The sequence below is a fragment of the Tasmannia lanceolata genome, unplaced genomic scaffold, assembly GCF_043159265.1.
Source record: "Tasmannia lanceolata isolate RefF3 unplaced genomic scaffold, GAP_Taslan_0.1 ptg000008l, whole genome shotgun sequence".
NCBI lineage: Eukaryota > Viridiplantae > Streptophyta > Magnoliopsida > Canellales > Winteraceae > Tasmannia > Tasmannia lanceolata.
In genome coordinates, this window is record NW_027518685.1 from 31,076,148 (window position 1) to 31,097,932 (window position 21,785).

The 21,785-nt window shown below is 39.7% G+C and overlaps 1 protein-coding gene across 3 annotated transcripts in view; it reads left to right on the forward strand.

Moving 5' to 3' along the window:
• The first annotated feature begins 903 nt into the window (after positions 1 to 903).
• Positions 904 to 21,785, forward strand: part of COX15 (cytochrome c oxidase 15) — a 34,332-nt gene continuing 13,450 nt past the window's right edge. The window contains exons 1-8 of one of the 3 annotated variants that reach the window (XM_077389215.1): positions 904 to 1,232; positions 9,318 to 9,634; positions 11,618 to 11,843; positions 11,953 to 12,198; positions 12,338 to 12,448; positions 13,688 to 13,819; positions 13,928 to 14,018; positions 14,635 to 14,654. In XM_077389215.1, the coding sequence (XP_077245330.1) occupies positions 996 to 1,232; positions 9,318 to 9,634; positions 11,618 to 11,843; positions 11,953 to 12,198; positions 12,338 to 12,448; positions 13,688 to 13,819; positions 13,928 to 14,018; positions 14,635 to 14,639 (1,365 nt within the window). In that variant the 5' untranslated portion in view covers positions 904 to 995 and the 3' untranslated portion in view covers positions 14,640 to 14,654. Of the gene's footprint in view, positions 1,233 to 9,317; positions 9,635 to 11,617; positions 11,844 to 11,952; positions 12,199 to 12,337; positions 12,449 to 13,687; positions 13,820 to 13,927; positions 14,019 to 14,634; positions 14,655 to 21,785 lie in introns of those variants that run through there. The other 2 variants (XM_077389212.1, XM_077389214.1) reach the window with 2 other exon arrangements.

The window sequence follows — 21,785 nt, forward strand, 5'->3', positions numbered from 1 at the left end:
CTACATACGAAAAGTACCAACACGAGCCTGTCTATGACAATTACGAAACAAAAATACCAAGAAGAGGTAAAGACATGACAATGATGAAACAACTACTTTATATTACTCATGCAGGACGCTTGCAAAATATTGACGGATTCCGAGCACCTCAAGAGGAACAACAATTATGGAAACCTCTATCGATTGGAGGGCTAGGATCAGCCTATATCGATTGGAGGGCTAGGATAATATTAAATAATATTAATAATTACTGAAGAGGAACAACAATTATGGAAACCTCTATTAATTTGAGGGTTAGGATCAGCCTATATCGATTGGAGGGCTAGGATAATATTAAATAATATTAATAATTATTTAATATTATCCCGAAATTTCGGTCAAAATTCTATACGAGACAAATAGTCGTTCATTGATTTAGTCGAATTTCAGGCGAAATCCACGAAATCTATAAAAATCAATTTAAAAGATACTCTAACTCGGTCAAAGTTTCAGTAACTTTGGCCGAAATTTCAGGATAATATTAAATAAGGGATAAAATCCATATTTTTTTGGGATATTCCTTAAATTTCGGAACGGGATTTCGGGGGGAAATGAAATTTTGATTGAAATTTTGAAAATTCGGTTAAATTTTGGAACAAAATTTCGAGGCAAAACGAAATTTCATACCATTTTGGGTTGACTAAGAGCAAGATTTTAAATTTCAATTTAAGTTTCGATGGGCTTGGAAATGTGGACGTTTCGGTTTCAGATGAAAATTTCGGTAAAAGGTAAAGTAATACCGTTTTCCCTATTATATGAATAGATCCTAGGTAGTTGTTCCTTTTAATCAACTCCAATATTAGATTACTATTTGAACTTACATTTGGGTCCCACGTGCGTGCATTTTTCCCTGTTACAAATAAACACGCCTGGATGATCATCAAGCGAGATTAGGGCATAAAAGCGTGCTCGGCGAAAACATTAACCCTGAGCTGAGTATAGCAAAGAATATCACCATGTCGAGATTTTTTGTAGCTCGCAGGGCTGTCATGGAGTCTGCAAAGGCCGGGTCCAAAGCTCGCCCTAACCCTAGATCCACTTCCATGGCTACTTCCACCTCTCTCCCCAACAGCATTTCAAACACCATTCCAGTCCCCCCTTCCCCTCGCAATTTCCTCGGCGGCGTACCGGAATTCTCACGCACCGGATCCATCAAGAAGATATGGGAGTACATCAAGCTCAAAGATCTCCAGGTCTATTAATTTTCTCTGTGTCATTCTCTATTTTATGAGTTCTTGAATGCTCTTTTGGTCGCCTAATCTGTTAGGGCTTATTCTTTCAATGACTTTGTTTTTAATGTATGGATTCTCTCATATATGTTCTCATTTTAGAATATGTTGGTTTTCAAAGTAGGGAGTCTGTTAATTTACCTACTCTATCATGAATATTGTTCTAATTTTTAGAGTTAATAAGACTCTTTATATCATACCTGCAATGTAAAACCTTACGGGGTTGAGCAATCCAATCCCAATCTCTTGATTTTCATTTGATTTTTATTCCGATCGAATCTATGCACCATTTTTTTTCCGGGTTGCTGACTCTCATCGAATCAAAGCTGCCTATGGCCTAATTAAAGTTTGATACAACCATCAAACAGATGAAAATTCACATCTTTATATATACGAAAGTCAAGTGTCCCAACTCGAAACTTTCCCCCTCTTCCACTCCATTATCAAATATTGGGATCTGAAAAACGAAGATAGCCACATGTGGGCTTGAAAGCTAGTAAGTAATATAGTAAAGTCTTTAGTTGAGTCTATGCATGCCAAAACAAGACAAGAAGCTAAAACATGGGAATAACCAATGCTGGGTGAAAAATTAACTGTGCACAAATTCAGATTTCATAATATTTGCATTTTCATCAAGACAAAATAATTATACGAGTCATTCGTAAGTAAAATTTCATATACATAAGCCGTAAATCTCATCTTGCGGACATCATTAAAAAAAAGAAGAAGAAGCTCATCCTGTGGAATTACATCATATAGGGCATTATGTGGAATTAAATCATTACAAGCATCCAATGGAATTACATCGTCACAGGGAATCCTGTGGAGTTACAACGCCACAGGGCATCCTGTGGAATTATAACGCCACAGGGCATCCTGTGGAATTACACCATCACAGGGCATCTTGTGGAATGTCATCGTTATAGGGCATATATGCAAAAGCATAACACATTCAATTTGCAAAATAAGTATATCATAAAGCTAAAGTATTTGCCATTTAACCATGCATGCTAAACCACATATTACCAGGAATGATTGTTAAACAAACTCAACATGTAGTTTTATAACTTTATAATGAAATGTTTTCAAATTATAACCCATGCTTTTTGAAATAAAACACACTAAAGCTGTACCACATTACTTACCTATACACACTTTCCCAATCCCTTGGAAGAATAAAAACTTAGTCACACTTGCAGACTAGGCCTTCATCAAAACAAAAGTGGAAAATGAGACTCACATTGAGTTTATAATGTCTAAAATATAGGAAAAGGGGGTTTCTGGGCAAAAAGACTGTATTACCTCTTTTTTTATTGCCTAAATGTTCATGATAGAGATCAACGTCTCTTGCAAGTTTATTCTCGGCGGCCTCAAGGAGCCCTGTAGTGATCTTTTTATTGTTATTTGTGCCAGTCAGGGATCTTTTTGCTATTTTTAGTGTTATTAGGGGTATTTTGGGGCATAGTTGATTTATTTGGGTTATTTAAGTCTTTAGGGTGTTTTAGTCTTTTAGGAATTCTTAATTTGACAAGTTTCTTTATTTTAGGATTGTTAATTGCCTATTTATAGGCAAAGCTACAGCTCTTTTGTTACCTTTTGATGATTATTAAGATTAATTGATTGAGATTTCTTCCCCCGCGTGCTTCTTCTCCCTAAATTCTTCTCTTCTATTTCTAATTCTTCTCTTCTTCTTCTTCTTCGTCTTTCTTCTTCTTCTTCTTCTTCTTCTTCTTCTTCGTCTAATTCTCTTCTCAGCCTACATCAAATGTGGTAATAGTGCTATTCGCGGTTGTAGACGCAGTTGAAGACACCATCAACGATCTCCGGAATCATCACCCACATCACAACCGTTAGTTTGATCCGAACCCTAACCCTAAAGTCCGAAACCCTTTCTTGATTGTTTGCAGCCACCCATCCTCTACCTTCCTTTTATCCTTTTCCAAACCACAAAACCCTACCCTTCTCTCCCAGCCACCATCTTCACTAGCTGCCACCCTATACCCCCCTTTCCTCCCTTGATTTTCAAAAACCTGCAAATGAATCCTTTTTTTCTCTCTAGGTTTTAGCCAATCCGAAACCCATCTCCACCCAAAACAACACCCACACAATTATCTTCCTCATCTCCCTAACCCTAACCCACATACCCCTTGTCCACCATCCCTGCCGCGTGTCACCACCATCTTCCACCACTTGAAACCCTAACCCTAGCCACACACACAAAAAAATGGTTTGCCTGAACCCGAACCCATTTCGCCGAAGCTTCACCGCCTTCGCCGGAGCCGGAGCTGGAGCCGGAGCGCCACCTTCCTCGTATTCCCTTCCCTTCCTCTCCTTGTATTTCCTTGTCGCAAAGAACAGAACCCAAATAAGGGTTTCTGTTCGTAAGAAATAAAGAGAAGAAAAGTAAAAAAAACCCACCCCCTTGTTACTTGGACACCCCCCCTTTAACTCATTTACTACCTTATAAACAAGGTAAATTCAAGCCCCCCAATTTCTGTTGGGCACTCCCAATCCCTTTAAGTGGTCACGTGACCATAGTTAGCAAAATGTGATACGACAAAAATACAGGACGGGAAAAATTCAAGTTTAATATGGCATTAGTTCAAAAAAAACGTAGTCAAAATAACGGTAAAAAAAATGAAAACGCAAAAAAAAAAACGTTTAATGTATAAAAAGTGTTTGATACGTTTTGGTTTAAAAAAATGGATTTTAAAAACGGACATTTTCCGAGAAATTTATCCGTATCGAACGACATTGGAGAGAAAACTAACCACTGAGCTACAGACCCAATCCCAATTTCAAATTTAGAAATGCACGTCATTGATTGAAAAAAGATAAAACCAAAACATACTGCCAAGATGGGGTTAGATTTGGTGCTTTTCTGTCAAACTCGATGTTTTCCAAGGCATCAACCCCAATTTACCCTAACCCGAAATCTCTTTCCACAACTTTCACTTTGCATACTTTCAAACCCAAAAAATCAAAAGAAGTGAAAAGAACATGCTCATATTCAACAAAACTGGAAAAAAACGTGTTTAGGGTTGGGTGGAGGGCATTCCAGTTTTTGTTCTTCACTTCTGCTTTTCTTCCCTTCTTTTTCTTCTTCTTGTAAGGCCTAAGGGTGGAGGGCGACATCCTAAGGGTGGAGGGCCGAGGGAGACGGCTAGTTGCTGGCCGTTGGGGGAGGGAGGCAAATGGGCTGAGAGAAGGACAGCTCTGTTTGGGCCGTTTCACGAGAGAGATGAAGAAAGGAGAGGATTTAGGGTTTATGTTATTTTGTAATTTAAAAAGGGGATAGGGGTAAACTTGGAAAAAAGGTGAAAAAACGCAAAAAGACGTGTTTTAAGTGTCTAATTTGCATTTAATATGTTTTATCAAGAAATCAGCCGTTTAAAATGGCATCCGCGTTTTAAAAGCTGTTTTATACGGCAAACCAATAAAACGAGTTTTTTTCTTAAAAAAAATGCCTTTTTAAACGGCGTTTTGCTAACTATGCACGTGACCAGTTAAGTCAGGGAAAAAAAAAGAAAAAAAAGAGACTTATCACACCCCCCTTTCTTTCTTTAGGCACCCCCTCATATTAGTAATATTAGATTTCCCCCCTCATTTACCTTTAGGCACCCAAAAAAAAAAAATCTCAGGAAAAAAGAACAGAAATATTTTCTTTTCTTTCCACCCCACCACTCTTTCTACACTCTGTATTTAGCTTCTATACTTTCGGGCTATATCTGCTCGAAATTTGTCCGCGGCTTCAACATGAAAGTTGAAGTACATGACCAACAGAGTTCATCCATTCTATTTTCAGCAGCAGACAACGACTTTCAGCCTAGTTTCAAGAGTAATCTCAGCTGTCAACCACGTTCCATCATTTGATCAGTGCCTTTCCGATATCCCATCGACGATCCGCGACAGACAATCACTTTCTGTCGCCACCAACAGTGTATTGGACGGTTGGATTGCCTCGGTTCCAGCCCGTTTGCCTTGTGTTAGTGGCCCCATCAGCGATACCGATCCGCTCGTGTGCTGTCTTCGCCACTTCTGGTGCAGAACAGTTATCAGAAAAACCATCAAGACTTCTTAGGCAATTACTAGGCTACCAAGGTACGTATCTTCTTTATTGAATTGTTATTCAATATTACTATTGGTAGTTAGGCTATTCAATTGCAAAAGGGCCCACAATCATCATGGCTTTTTTTTCATCAAATCCTTATTTCCTATCCATTGAAACCCCCTTTTTCCCTGATTTTTCGAACACCTTTTTCTTTTAACACCAACCTTAAGTAGCTTCCTTTATTACTTGTTTCCTTGCATTACATTAGCATAGTTTAGTTGCATTACTTCTAGTAATTTGCTTCATATATCAACAAAACCCCATTCTTTCCTTACCGGTAGTTCATGAGCATACAAACACATTCACAAACCAAAATGGAAGAACGAGTCAACACCTTGGAAGATGTCATGAACACTCTTTGGGGAACAATACATTGAACGGAAGCAAGGATACAACAACTCGAAGAGAATGTTAGGCAGTCGAACACATCAATGGGCAAACACCTTATTGAGAGTCAGTTGGGTGACAGGTCTACCACTCACGTGGATGGACCTGGGCTCCAAGTAGGCCAATCTGGTAATGTTCTTGGACATCCTGTCGGTCCAGGAGGCCTTCTTTTTACCCCCTAGAGACCTCGTCCTGTTGCTAGAGAAGTCCATGCTAGGGAAAGTCATATGCAGGGCAATGATAGGAGAAATTACCATGTTGGCCTACCCTACCATAAGGGATTTGTTGACGAGAAACAATTCCAGGAAGACGACCCAGAGAATTATGTCCAGACACCTACCTAGGCTACTAGGCTAGGTATCCAGAGAGGCATTTTGCTACTCGACCTCAGCGACAAAGTCCAGTCCGTTACCACATTGAGCATATGGATATCATTAAAAAGGTCAAACTTGATGTTCCTAGTTTTGATGGTAAGTTAGACCCCAATTCCTTCCTCGATTGGTTAGCAGACCTAGAAGATTACTTTGAGTGGTTTGGAATGTCTGACTATCATTGTGTGCAGTTTTGTAAAATTAAGTTAGTGGGATTTGCCAAGTGGCATTGGCAAACTGTTTGGAGGAGCTTAGTGCATTTAGGACAGCCATACATTTCACGTGGGATGAGAAGAGGACCAGGTTAAAGGATAAGTACGTGCCCACCTTCTATAAACAACAACTTATAAGAGATTTATTAGGTTTGAAGCAGTCGAACTCTACGGTCAATGAGTACTTATCTAAGTTTGGAGAGTTTATGTTAAGATATGATATCTCTGAAGAACTTTCCATTACCGTAATCAAGTTTGTATATGGGTTGAGGACTCAGATTAAGAGAGAAGTCGAACTCCATGTCCCTGAGACTATGGAGGAAGCCTATCATAAGACTCTTGAAATCGAAAAATATTGTAGGTACCCCAACGCTAGAGGTGGAACTTCCCAAATGAGAGAGCCCAAACGACTAGATCCTGATCATCACATCAAACTAGTAGAGTCGTCCAATCAGGACTAGTTGCCTCAAGAAGCAATAACACTATTTCTAGAGGTAACAACAACTTTGGTCCCACAGTTAGCACTAATCGGGATAAAGGATGGGTAACTTCTACTTCTCGTCAACGACTCGTAACTTCAAATTCCTGACAAGTCCCATCAGGTCCTGAGTGTTTTAATTGTCGCCAGAAAGGTCACATTGCTTCCCCGTTGTCCACAGCACACTCTTACTATAGAAGAGGAGCATGGTGATCCCTTTGAGGGCCAAGATGACGAGCAAGAAGTCGAGCCGCTTGATCCGGTCGACTCGGCAGAAGAAGATGACCTCGATGGAGCATATGATGGCCTACATGTTGGTGTAGTGTGTTGCAGCTTGTCAACACCTGCAAAAAAAGAGGGACGAGGTAGACGGCCAGTTATATAGATATATCACTTGAAGAGTAGGGAAAAGGAAAGATGTAGGGCTGCAGGAGCATTTTCCAAAACAAGTTTCCCCTTTTATATCGATGGAAAAGAAGAGCTGCAAGCAGCTTACCTTTCTGTGTGACATTCAATTCTCTCGTCGTTGCAACAATTCCACTTCATCGTCCACTGCTGCTGGTCTACATGATTTCCTGGCAAACGACTAGCGACAGCAACGGGACTATGGGTTTGGCATGGCGAGACGACCATTTTCGATCTTACTGAAAATGCAGCTTGTCGGAGATGATCATGGAAAAGAAAAATCTCCTCTTTCCCCGTTTTTCTTGAATCCTGTTTCTTTTATTTTTATTTTTGGTTTTCTGATTGTAGAGCTCTGATCGGAGAGGATTTCACTGGTTTTAGAGATGGAATTTGTATTCTTGTAGCTGATTAATATGAGAACCGATCTCTGAATGCTGCTTATTGCAGATAAATTTAGGGTTTGGATTGTTGAAAACTCAAAATAAAAATAAAAATTCAAGGTGACGAATTAGAATTCGTAGAAGATGCAAACCCGAAGAAGAAGCTGAAGAGTAATTCTTAAAATGCAAGGTTGATGGATGAAAATATGGCAATGAAGCCCACCTTATTTGGGAATGTTTTGAAAGGAATTGGTTTAGGGTTGTGTTGCCACGTAGGAGGAACGCTGGAAGAGGAGAACGCCACGTCATTCGTGAATAGCGTTTTCCCCTCTATCGATACTGTGTGTGTATACAGGATTTTATATGATGTGTTACAGTGGTGCCCACTTCATATGGTATGATATATACACGCCTATATATGATGTGTTACAGCGGGGCCCACTTCATAGGATGATCCAAACTGTTCATTTGTTGGGCCACAACGTAACCTTCTTTCTCCCTATCCTTCTCCCTCTATCCCCCTCTTTCTTCTCTCTATTCCCCTCTCCAACGCTATATGGAGAGGCTTTCTCCCGTCCTTGTCTCTTTTCTCCCCCTCTAACAAAGCTCATGACTATGAGCCTTCCCCCCCCGCCGGTTCCCTCTCTTTCCTCCCGTCGATTACGAGCCGTCTCCTTCCATTCTCTCTGCTTTGTCTCTCTATTCTCTCGGCTACGACCTTCGGTTGGACGAATACAGCATGAGGCCCCTACATGCCACTCTCTGGTATGACTACTCTCTTTCCTATTCTATTTCTTTGTCCCTCATATTTTCCCATCTCGTTTGATCCCCCAAACCTCCACTTCTTCATTCCCTTTTATTCCTTTAATCATTCCCTTCTACTTCTTATACCATCTTTACTCAAACCATTCCCCTAACCTTTTCTAACATCACACCACCCCACCCAGATTCGTTCACCCTAATCTTTGCCACCTTTAAGTATTATTTTGAGCCTTTTGTTAGGTTTATTTTTAGATCTCTTATTTATGCTATATTCATTTGAGATTTGGGCGGGTGGCCTAGTGCACGAGGCTCCCGCCATTGCGGGGTCTGGGGAGGGCTAGATGTACGCAGCCTTACCCCTGCTTTGCAGAGAGGCTGTTTCCTTGACTCGAACCCGTGACCGCTAGGTCACAATGGAGCAACCTTACCGTTGCGCCAAGGATCGCCCTACTTGAGATCTAATTTCTTTTATTAGTTAGTTATTCTATCATGGATCTAATGTAATGAAACCTACTTGGATTGATTATGTTCTCATTGTTGAATGGATTCAAAAGCTTTGATTTTTTTTAATAAAACCCTAGGTGCGAGTGATTGTTATATTATGTTTGATTAGTTTTGTGAATGGGTATGCATGTTACTTCAACTAGAAAGCATATTAATGCTCCAATGTTTCTAGAACTGACTCGTGATCCCTAGGTCTGCAACAGTTCACTTGCAGGCATGCCTACTATTTTTGTCATCTATATTAGTTATTGTGACCAACGCAGTGGAACAGAGGCAACATGCAGTGAAACTCTAATTCTTAATTGCTTGAACTGTATTTGAGCATATTTTTAAAATGAATAGTTCCCCCCCTGACCACTATCTTTAATTTGAGATTATAATATCTTGTTATAGAAGAATATCGAATGATCTCTCGTTTAACTTTCTATTATGTTCCCAGGGTTCTACTTATCCTTCTTCAAGGAACATGTCCACCACCACTGCATCCCTCTTGACATCCAACAAGGCAGAAGTCACAAAGACAGGATTGAAGTTGCTTGTTAGTAAAGGGCCTAATGCTCAAAAAATGGTCGGAACATGGCTTTTTACTTGTGCTGCATGGGTGTTTAGTATGGTGATACTTGGTGGTGTTACTCGTCTTACTCGGTCTGGTCTTTCTATGACTGACTGGAAATTTACTGGTAGTCTACCACCTCTATCAGAGGAACAGTGGCTGCTTGAATTCGAGAAATATAAACAGTCCCCTGAGTACAAGCGGTTAGTACAAACATCAGTTTGTCACTTTACATTTACTTGAATATTTAAAATATATGCTCTTGGAGGCTGTCTGCTTGTGTTTATGCGGATCTAGATGAATACATGCTTAGTTTATCTGCTTGTGTTTTAGTCCTTAACTAAATATTGATTCGCCCAAATTAATCAGCTTTGAACAGTTTGAAACTTCAATTAGTATGGGATTTCAAGTCAGTTTGATTTTTGTAAAATCCTTTTTCCCCCCCGCAAGATTCCAGATAACAGTTGGCTTTTCTACTTCTGCACTATCCTTGTGGATATTGTCAAGCTTTCCTCAGAAGTTCACTTCTTCGTGGTTTAACTCGCAAAAAGATGCAGAATAGACTAGTAGAAACACAATTCTTTGTATTCTTATATGCTTTTTATGTAGGAAGCTGGTAGTGCCTGTCATGCTTTTCCTCATCAAGTTTATTTACAACTATTTCATTGCTTTATGCAAGTCATTGTATATGAACTAATGATCAAATTCTAGGTAAAAGAGATGGTAAAATGTACCTAAACAATTGTTAATGCCATTTTCTTGAAATCATTATTATTTCGGCACACGAAAAAGGGGTGGGGGTGGGATTCCTTTTCTTGTGTAGAAGATTAAGAAGATGGCTTAACTATAATATATGGGCTCACTGTTCCTGCGCTTGAGCACGAATAAGCTTATCTGCGCTCGAGTGCAAGAAACAGGGTGGGCCCACATTTTTGGGGTGATCCAAAGCATTCATTTGGAAGGCCCTTACCTAAATAGGTTGTCCACAAAAAATCAGATCCATAGGATCATCCTAACCCATCCAAAAGTCGTGGGAAAAAAATGGGCAGATTTGTGGTCAAACAGTGTCTGTCCATTTTCCCTCCACTTTTGGATGGGTTAGGATGATCATATGGATCTGAACTTTGGTACACACCCTATCTATGGAAGGGCCTTCCAAATGAATGCTTTGGATCACCCAAAAAATGTGGGCCCACATGATTTTTTTGCACTCGAGCGCAGATAAGCTAAATCTGTGCTCGAGCACAAGAACACTTTTCTGATAATATATTTCCATTAATCGAGCTTGGACGTTGCTTTTGGGGCTTGGGGAGGCTAATAGCAAAAGAAATAGAGAATCCGTACATGGGATGACATATCGGGCCTTGGGCATCGTCCTATTGCAATTGGTCTCAAATTTGGGGGGAGGGATAGCTAGAATATAGATGTAAGGGCCTGATCTTATTCAAGTAAAAGAGAGAGAAAAATAGGGAATCAAGATCAAGAAGATAGATCAAAATTAAGAAAAGATGAAAGATAGGGATAGAAAGGGGAGTGGTTTATCTAATGGATATGGGGGTCATAGGCTAATGTGGACATTCCCCACATCCATGCTAAATAAAATACTAATTAACCAAATAAAATACTACCTAAAAGGAAAATAACACATGTCTAATAGTCCAATAGAAAAAAATTAAGTCTATGGGGATAGAAAGGGGAGTGGTTTATGTAATGGATATGGGGGTCATAGGCTAATGTGGACATTCCCCACATCCATGCTAAATAAAATACTAATTAACCAAATAAAATACTACCTAAAAGGAAAATAACACATGTCTTATAGTCCAATAGAAAAAAAATTAAGTCTAACGGCTGAGATGACTGAATCACTGCAAGGATGCCTGTATTCATTCACACACACATATATAAATGTGTATAATTATATTTATAGGTGTGTAGTGCTTCCACAATCATCGTTTTTACCCCTGTTCTCCATGTCTAATCTATACACCTAACACATATCATAGGACAGAGCTACTTGCGAGAAACATGTGAATCAAAGGAAAGAAATATATAATAGAACTTCCTCATACGTAGAACTTAATCTACTACATTGACTTGTATCGAGTATTGAGGTTATTGTTTCCATGCCATATGGGAGTAATAGTTTCATTGACATAGGCGCTTCACTTATTGACTCTTTGCAGGGTAAACAAAGGAATGAGTATTGAAGATTTTAAATTTATATATTGGATGGAATATGCACATCGGATGTGGGGAAGGGGATTGGGTGTCTTGTTTGCTCTTCCATTTACATATTTTTTGGCAAAAGGGTTTATCACACGTCAGCTCGGACTGAGACTCTCTGCTCTCTTTGCACTTGGTGCTGGACAGGGACTAATTGGCTGGTGGATGGTAAAAAGTGGTTTGGAGGTAAGCAACTCAAAGTTTCTCTGCGCGCGCGTGTGTGTTTTCGGCAACCGTTGTAGTCATCAAATTCACTAACATGTTTTTTTTTTTTGTTCTTTTTTATAATTTTTAGGAGCCAGCTTCTGAATATGTTCAGCCTAGGGTTAGCCCTTACCGCCTGGCAACTCATCTTACTTCTGCATTTGCCATATATTGTGGACTGCTGTGGACTGCTCTATCGGTTGTCATGCCGGAACCACCAAATGGCTCGATGACTTGGGTTCATGGAGCATCAAAAGTTCGTAAACTAGCTCTTCCTGTTAGTGTCCTTGTTGGCATTACTGCTATTTCTGGAGCATTTGTTGCAGGAAACGACGCGGTATGTAAGCAACATATAAGTTCCATTACTTTCATGTTTTGCTTAGATAAAGAGATAATCCATGTTGGATATTAACTTGAAATCGAAATCTTGGGTAAACTTGTAATGGCTAATTACATGTTCGCTTATATGATACCAGGGTCATGCTTATAATACATTTCCAAAAATGGGTGATACGTGGATTCCTGATGACATTTTTAGTATGGAACCCCTTCTCCGCAATTTTTTTGAGAATACATCAACTGTGCAGGTAAAGTTTTGTGTTGATAATTTCTAAAGCAAGTTGAAGGCATTTCCGTGCATGGTGTAGTTATTGCTTTTTTCATTTTTTGTTGATAGTTTTATTTGATTCGTAGTGGCCATAAATTTAATCATCTACTGAGTTCTTTTTAATGATTATGATGTAGTTATTGCTCAGGTTTACATTGGAAATCGGTATGAATACATGCTTGTTTTAGGATTTTTTGGAACAATCACCTAATGTATCCTCGTGTACCAAAGTAGGGGTATGTTTGTAATTTTATCAGAAAAGGGATATAATGTATTATGAAAAAAGGGGTTATTAATGTGTTGCTGAAGACATGGTGCAATAGGGAGGATTGTTAGGATGTTACCGAAGCGACTGGTCTTCCTAGAAGCTCTCTTATATTTGATGTGAGAGTTATCCAACCATACCAATTGTAACCAGTGTTTCAAAGCTCGACTCGGACGAGAACTCGCCAAGCTAAAGGGGAGTCGACTCGGGCAAATCAATGATCGGAATGGTCAATTTTTCATTAACTCGGGTGAGTTAAAGAGTCTTGATTGACTTGGTAGGGCAATACTTAGGCTCAGATGGGAAATCAACCAAGGAAAAGGGATTCAACGATTGACTTAGGGAGTTTTTGAACATTGGTTGTAACTAATAAAGTATTAGTAATGAAGCATACCATCAAGGAAAATTAGACATCACAGCAGCACTGATTGGTCCATCCTTCTGTATTTAAAATTTATTTTTCTAGTTATACGGGTGTGAAAATTTGTCCTTGTAAACTATAGATGAGTTACATGACTTGTGTTGGGAAAGCCCAATATTTGTTGGAGTATTCTTGAAAAGTAGGCATCAAGCATTGTTCCTTTGATGTTACTTTTTGGTTTATAACTCATAATTGATATCACTTGTTGGAGATGGCTTTGCATAATGTTACTTGATATTACTTTATCAAGGTGGTATCCACAAAAGTAAGCTAACCACCCAACATGATATGGGGATATTTTAATTTTATTCTATATCTTGTACTTGCATATGCATCACCAACTGAAATTCCTTCATGCTTCTGAAATAAAAAAGGTTGTAACTTGGTTGAGTAATTCTTTAAAAAGGAATTCATTATTAGACTTTCACTTGAGAAGCCTATTGGAGAATTCTTTCTATCTGTAACTTGCCATTTTTTTAAAAAGAAATCTGTAACTTGCCAATGTTAACTATTATCTACTTATTTTTTTGCAGCTTGATCATCGTATTCTTGCAACTACAACATTGCTTTCAATAGGTGGTTTTTGGTGGGCGACAAGAAAACTGGATATACATCCTGTAGTGCGCTCTTTAATTGGACATACTATGGGCATGGCAGCTCTTCAGGTATCCCCTTTTAATGTCCAATTATTTGTGAAACAATTTAACTCGTACATTGTAATCATTGATCTCCATACTAGTTGTATGGAGCTGAACATAACCCTTTTGTTTCAGGTTTTGACTAATCATCTTGCCTTGCACCTCAAGAACCAACATTGGGGAAAAAAGTACCTACATAAACCTCGATTTTCAGCCCCATTAAAATGTAAATGAACTCATATTCATTATCCTCCAGTGAAAATGGACTAAATCTTTGTAAAAGAATACAAGGCAACGATCATTCGAAAAAAAAAAAAAAGTTTCTCAAGGCAATGAACCAAAGCTCGTAATGTTTGCTTAGCCTTTATTATCACCTCTAAACCCTCTAATCGTTATGGCATTGTCAGCTGGTATAGTCGTTAATAAAACCAGCATATGTGATGGCGATTCAGACTTAGGATTTTGAGTGTACCAACGACGGAGGAGACATAGAGATAGGTAGATGACTTTGATCTGAATGGACGACCATATCGCCGATCCGACGACACATATGATTCATAGATGTTACTCTTAGAAGGAATAAGGGTATTCTCCTCAATACCGAGTGTAATAACGACCATATCACTGATCCGACGACACATGATTCATAGATGTTACTCTTAGAAGGAATAAGGGTATTCTCGTCAATACTGAGTGTAATAAGGGTATTCTAGTCAATGTACACCTATTAAGTGATATATATGTATATCATGTCGGGTGGGAGAGAACGAACAGTTCTCTCCCCTTTCACGCATTCTCTATCTCTCTCTCTCTCGTTAACTCTCTCTAACTCTACCATGTAGATTAACATGGTGATATCAAGCATCCCGGTTGAAGATCTACAAGGTGCTACTTCATCCTTCTTTCCTCTTTTTTTTTGTTTAACCCTAAAAAGAAAATCAATTTTTTTGGGTTTTTTTTTTTATAAAACCCTAATCCCTTTTCCCTCCCCATCTTCACCCTCAACACCCTCAACCCTAACCCTTCAAAACCGCCCCACCTGAAGTCCCATTAATCCTCTCTTTTTTCTTTCCCTTTTCAACCTTCTTCCATTGGGTTTCCATCTCTAACCCTAGCCTTCTTCCTTGTCCAAACTTATCACTACCCTTCCCTAGGCCTATTCATCAGTTCTGCCGCCCCCCCCCCCCCCCCCCCCCCCCTCTTCCTCTGTCAGTTTTATACCCCTAATTCCACAGTTCCCTTTGGCATAAACTCTTACCCTAACTTTGATTCATGTAAACCAGCGATACCTAAAAATTTATTTATGATGATCTAAAATTTCCCTCTATTTGTTTGTTCCGTGGTTAGTTCCAGGACATTGGTTACTAGTTTATTCTTGCTTTGTCAATGGTTGGGTGGTGCTTTTGCACTGTTTCTTGTCCCTGTACTGAATATTGATGTTGTCGTGCGAGTATGTTGGTGGAGTTATTGATGGACAGGTTGGTATATGGATTCTAACCCCATGGCTGCTGCGTGTTGATGTTGATGTTGTTGTGATTGATTTTGTCGTCAGTCAAGCTGTTGTGGTGTTGGTGCCTGTATTGTTGTTTGGTGGTCGTGGCGCTACTGTGGGTTGTTGGTGGTGACCTTGTTAGTTGTGTTTGTGGTGTTGTTGACTTTGTGGGTTGTTGGTGGTGACCTTGTTAGTTGTGTTTGTGGTGTTGTTGACTTTGCTGGTGACTGTGCTCGGTAGCCTTGTTGGTAGTTGTGATTGAAGTGCTGTCCTATTGATCTTGGACACATTTTCTCTTAGTGGTTTTATTGGTGTTTGATTGAATTTATTATGGAATATGTGGAGGAAACTTCTCGGCCACCAACTGTGACTAAGAGTAATGAGGTCCATTCTGGGTCATACATTGGCCAATCTAGTTATTTACATGTGGAGCCTCCACTCCAGATGTTGTCCGTAAAGCTGGATGGGACGAACTTTCCGCCGTGGAAGATGGCTATCTATACTTATTTACTTGGGCGTCGAAAAATCAGTTTTTAAGAGAACAAGCCTCTGGCTACCACTGATTCAACGTATGCTCAGTGGTGTGAAGATGATGCTGTGATTCGTTCTTTTCTCTGGAGTTGTATGGAATCCCCTATTGCTACTTCACTAATGTATCTTCAGTCTTGCAAAGAAATTTGGGAGTAGACGGCTGTGATGTACTTTGGGACAGATACGTTGACACATATCTGTGATAGATTTACAGATTGGTTTAACCTTCAACGAGGAGAGAAGCCTGTGGGAGCCCATTATAGTGATTATCTTGCGCTGTGCCAGGAGCTTAATTTATTACTGCCCTTCACTGTTGACCCTGTTGTCCTAAAAAAACGACTAGAGCTACGAGTTGTTCATTTTTTGGATTCATTAGGGCCTGGCTATTTACAGCTTTGACAGCATATTGTTGGTTCTAGCTCCTCTGGTTCGCTTCCCACACTTGCTGATGTCTTCTCTCGGGTTCAACGTATGAGAGTTGTTCAGCATAGTGATCTTATGCCAGATGGGTCTGCTCATGTTACATATGTTGGGTCTGATCATGGTCGGGGTCGTGGTCGTGGTCGGTTTGGCCATGGCTGTGGCGGTGGTCGTGAGTCGGGGGAGGCCGCGATGGTCGTGGTCGTGGGCGCGGGTCCCGTTACTGTACTCACTGCCGGATGGATGGTCACAGTGTTGAGTACTGTTATAATTTACACCCTGAGCTTCGTCCCTACAGACCTGCGAGTGCTTCTGCTGCTGCATCAAATAGTCTTCTCTCATCTGTTACCCCATCTGTGACTCCCGACACCATGGTCATCACTTGTACAGAATATGATGAGCTTGTGCATCTAAGAGATAAAGGAAAGCAGCCAGCTGCCACGTTTGCACACAAAGGTAGCCCCTTATGTTTTATCTCCGGTACATCTTCTGGATCATGGCTCATTGATTCAGGAGCATCCCACCATATGACTGGTAATCCTCCCATTCTTTCTTCCTTCCAGTCAGTTTCTTCTACTTGCCCTTGTATTGTCACTTTAGCTGATGGAACTACCTCGTGTGTGTCTGGAATGGGCGTAGTTTCCACCTCAGCGGGGTTTGAGTTGTCATATGTTCTTTATGTACAATCATTTCCTGTTAATTTGTTGTCAGTTAGCCAACTAACAAAATCTCTAAATTGTTTCGTTTCCTTTTTTTCTTCCTAATGTGTTTTCCAGGACATGAAGACTGGGATAAGGATTGGCTTGGGCCGTGAGATTGATGGCCTCTATTATCTTGATCACTCAGGAGCTGGTGTTTCCCTTCAGAGTTCTGTGGACGTCTATTAGTTAGGGCTGTGCATTCGGTTATAACGAACCGATTTAGGCGAAATTAGCCGAACCTAAAATTTTCGGTTATCTAAAAAAGGAAACCGAAACCGAAACCGAAACCGAAATATGCATTAACCTTACCGAACCGAAACTGAAAAAGAATTCGGTTGTTCGGTTAGTTTGGTTTGAATTGAATAACGACCAAGATTCACCCCAAAAAACCCTAAAATGGTTGATAAATGAAGGGAAAAAAGAAAAAAAAAATGGAAGATGAAGAAAGAAGAGCAAGCTGAAGTTACTAAACCACTACTAACCTGACTCAACCACTTCTTCTTCTTCATGATCTCCAAATCCTAGCAAAGGCCAGCGTTGGAGACGAGGCCGAAGTTACTTGCTTTTGCTTCCGAAGCAAAAGTCCGTGTTTAGACTTTAGACTCTTTCTTACACTCTTTCCTGTGCAAGAAACATTCTCTTCCATTTTCATTGGTTCTTCTCTCCAGACAGGAACAAGCTAGCTATGGTATAACTATTCCTATCCCCTCTTGTTGAAGCACTCGTTTGAAAATTGACTGATTCAACTAAATGAGAGATTAAATTAACTTTGTAAAATTTCACCCAAATAACTCTGTTACGTAATTTTGGTGAAATTTCACCCAAATAACTTTGTTAAACTTAAAACTTTGTAATGGGAGTGTAAAGTCACATGGGTTTGTCATAGCTTTATTGGAGAATGTGAAAACCAGGCCATGGTTTTGAATAAACCAGCCAATGGTTTTATTGGAGAATGTGAAAACCAGCCCATAGTTTTGAAGAACAAAAGTTGCCAAAAGTCAAAGTACTCTTAATTTCACTAAAAACAAATGAGAAAAGGCCAAAGACGACTTTTGAAAAGAGCAAATCTAATCTCAGCAGAAGCCAATATTCCGAAACGGAAACCGAAAACCGAAATTGTCACAAATTGGAAACCGAAACCGAACCGAATCATCAAATAACCGAACCGAAATAACCGACCAAATTCGGTTCGGTCGGTTATTTCGGTTTTAACCCTATAGTGCACAGCCCTACTATTAGTGGCATTGTCGTTTGGGACATCATCCTGCTGATACTAGGGCTGTTCATTTGGTTAAAACTGAACCGAATTAGCCGAAACTAATAGAACTGAAATATTTTTGTTGCTTAAAAATGATAACCGAAACCGAAACCGAATTATATGTTAACCGAACCGAATCGAAACCGAAAAAATATTTTGGTTGCTCGATTAGTTCAGTTTAACCAAATTAAGTTTGTGCAAATGTTAAAGTGATATATTTGCCCTCTCTTTTCAGGCATCAACAAGAAAGATTTCCTAAGAAGCAAAAGCATGATGACTTTAGTACTTTACCTTCATAATCTAGCCTTGTTCCTCATAATGGAAAGAACTGCTATCACGTACAAAAATAAGTGCTTTGAATTGCAGCTTCTTCAAGCATTCATTGTATCTCCTGCAAATGAACCAGAAGTTGTTGGCCACGGAGATACGGTTGCTGAAGTTAGAGTCTATGAGAGGCGGTGGCCTCGGAGATGGGGTTGCCGGAGTTGGAATCTTGGAGAGGCGGCGGACAAACCCTAAACCAAGAGTAAATAGAACTAGATAAGAAAAGAAAAAAAAGGGTTCTGTAGCCTCTGTTTGTGTGACTTAGGTCACGAAAGTGAAAGAGGAATTTTAAGTTAATGTTACTTAGTAATATATTCACTCTTATTTTTACACGGGACAGCCCCTTGTGACCAGGGCTGTTCATTCGGTTATAGCCGAACCGAATGAACCGAATTTTTTTCGGTTAGCTCATTTTCATAACCGAAATCGAAACCGAATTGAGGTAGGACCAAAACTAACTGAAGCCGAATTTTGATTTCGGTTTTTCGGTTATAACCGAATTGTGAACAACCACCACAATTGTGGGTCGAATCAAACCTCCCTAAAAATGCCACAATAAGCCCTAATGTTATCTACCAATGCACACAACCAAAACCTAGAAAACTGAAGCAAAACACAAACTCGATAGCAAGCAAAAAATGAAATAAGAAAAAAACCTAGATGAATCAAGAGAAAAATGAAAGAAATAAAAAAAGGAAGAACGAAATGTTATCTACCGTGTGACGGTCATCGAGGCGGACGGCGGTTGGAGAGGGACGAGAGACGGCGAGCCGGAGCTGTTAGAGGCAGCGAGGGCAGTCTTAGAAGCACCAGCGGCGAGGCGAGAGAAACCCTAGCAAAGACAAGAAAGGAGAGAAGAGAGAAATAAAAAAGAAAAAGAAAACCTAAGTTTTTAACATTAAGTCTTTTTTGATTTGGTAATTCATAGGCATCGTTTTACTCGGGACAGCCTCCTCTACTGTAAAATAGTTATAAATACATTATATGAGTAGAGGGGGTTGTACTAAGTGAAAAACAGGGGGGCGAATATAACAACAGAGTTCCACAGCAATTAAGGAGCACATGGCCGTGGCAGGAGTAGTCTCGGTACATGTGGAATTTAACGACCGAGATCGTTTGCCTCGAGATTTCCACTCCCTTTTTGAACTAAAACATAATGCATTTTGAGTTTCGTCCGACACAACTGATAAACCTGAGATCAATATAAAGGCCCTCTCTCTCTCTCTCTCACACACACACACACACATATTCTGTTTTGATATTATCTTTTTGTTTAATAAGACAACAGATAGATAAGATATTTTATTTGCATAGTTTTCCTGTTTCTAGTTATGCAGGGTTTGACCAGATCACGTGGCATGTTGCAAAACTGATATTTTGGTTTTATCGGTTACACCGATTTTTTAATCTTAAAAACCGAAACCAAAATCGAACACCGAAATTTTTGTGATGTTGAAACCGAAACCGAACCGAATTAGCCGAAATGGTTCGGTTCGGTTATTCGGTTTCTACCGATTAATGAGCACCCCTACTTGTGACTGTGTATTCTTTTTAGTATAGTGGGGGCTTTCCCAAGTAAAAGAAGGGGTGGATATATCAATTCACTTGGGGAGTCAGGGTTGTTCATATGAATGCAATTAAATATATTCACCTGTTGTGGTCCACTCACTACTTTTTTGTCCACTTGCAATTAAATATATTCACATGTCTTGTCATATCCGTTCACTATCTGCTTTTTATGGCCACTGGCACAAAAGTCCCCTCACGCCTTGAAAAATATTAGCGAAACTAATGCAAGTGGACAAACAATAATGATAGATTTTGTTTTTCGGGTTTTCGGTTAACCGTATTTATTTACCTTGGAAACCGAAACCGAAATCGAAAACCGATTAATACCGAGTTTCAAAACCGAAACCAAACCGATTTTACAGGTAACCGAACTGAAACCGAAAATCCTAATCGGTTCGGTCGGTTAATTCGATGTTAACCCAATAGTGCACACCCCTAGCTGATACGCTTCGAAAAACTTCTTTTATTTCAGAGTCCGTTGAGTCATTTCATTGCGAGTCCTATGAGTTGGGAAAACACCATCGTGTGTCCTTCCCTTCTCGAGTTAGTAGTCATGTTTCTCGTCCTTTTGAGTTGATACATTCAGATGTTTGGGGTCTTTCTAGAACTACTTCAATAAATGGGTTTAAATATTTTATAATATTTGTTGATGATTATTCTTGTGCCACTTGGTTGCTTTTATTGAAGGATCGCTCTCAAGTTTTTAATGCCTTTCACAGTTCCTATTTTGAAATTGTAAATTAGTTTAAATGTTCCATTTAGTCTTTACATACTGATAATGCCAAGGAGTATTTTTCTGTAGAAAATGGATTCACTGATTTTCTTGCATCTAGTGGTACTATACATCAGCCGTCATGTGCGTACACATCGCAACAAAATGATGTTGCTGAAAGGAAGATTCACTATCTTCTAGATATGACGCGCACCATTATGTTCCAGATGAAAGTTCCGAAGATTCGTTGCGGTGATGCAGTTCGTACAGCTTGCTACCTTGTGAACCGTCTTCCATCTTCTGTTTTATCTGGGAAAACTTTGTTTTCCATCGTGTACCTTTTAGGAGATCTGTTTCCCTTAGTACCTTGAGTCTTTGGCTGTACATGTTTTGTTCAGAATTTGTTTCCTCTCTTGGCCTTGACAAATTGGAGCCTCGGGCAAAAAAATGTATTTTTTGGGCTACCCTTGTACCCAGAAAGGTTATAAATGTTATAGTCCTCATCTTGGGAGGATATTTGTCTCTGCAGATGTGACTTTCTTTGAAGATCTGTCGTATTCGGTGGAACCTTCATCCATGGATTTACCTCTTCTCATTATGGGTCTTCCCCCTCGTTCTCCACATCTGTTACCTACTATTTATGATTCTGCACCTGGCCTTGTACATGAAAATATTGCACATGAAGTTCAAACTTATACTCAGGGACCTCGAAAGGTAGTTCTTCCTACAACTGAGGCGACATCTTCGACCACAACAAAAAATGAGCCATCATCTCCGGCAACTGATCCACCTCCCCAGGTGGATTGTCCTCCTTTAGGTAATTGCTGTCCTTTGTTAGATTCACCCATTGCTGCACGCACTAGGTCTCGTACTGTTGCACATCCCATTTCAAATTTTGTTTCCTACAAGAATCTTTCACCATCCTTTCGTTCCTTTGTTTCTGCCGTGTCTTTGATTATTTTGCTTAAGTCAGTTTCAAATGCACT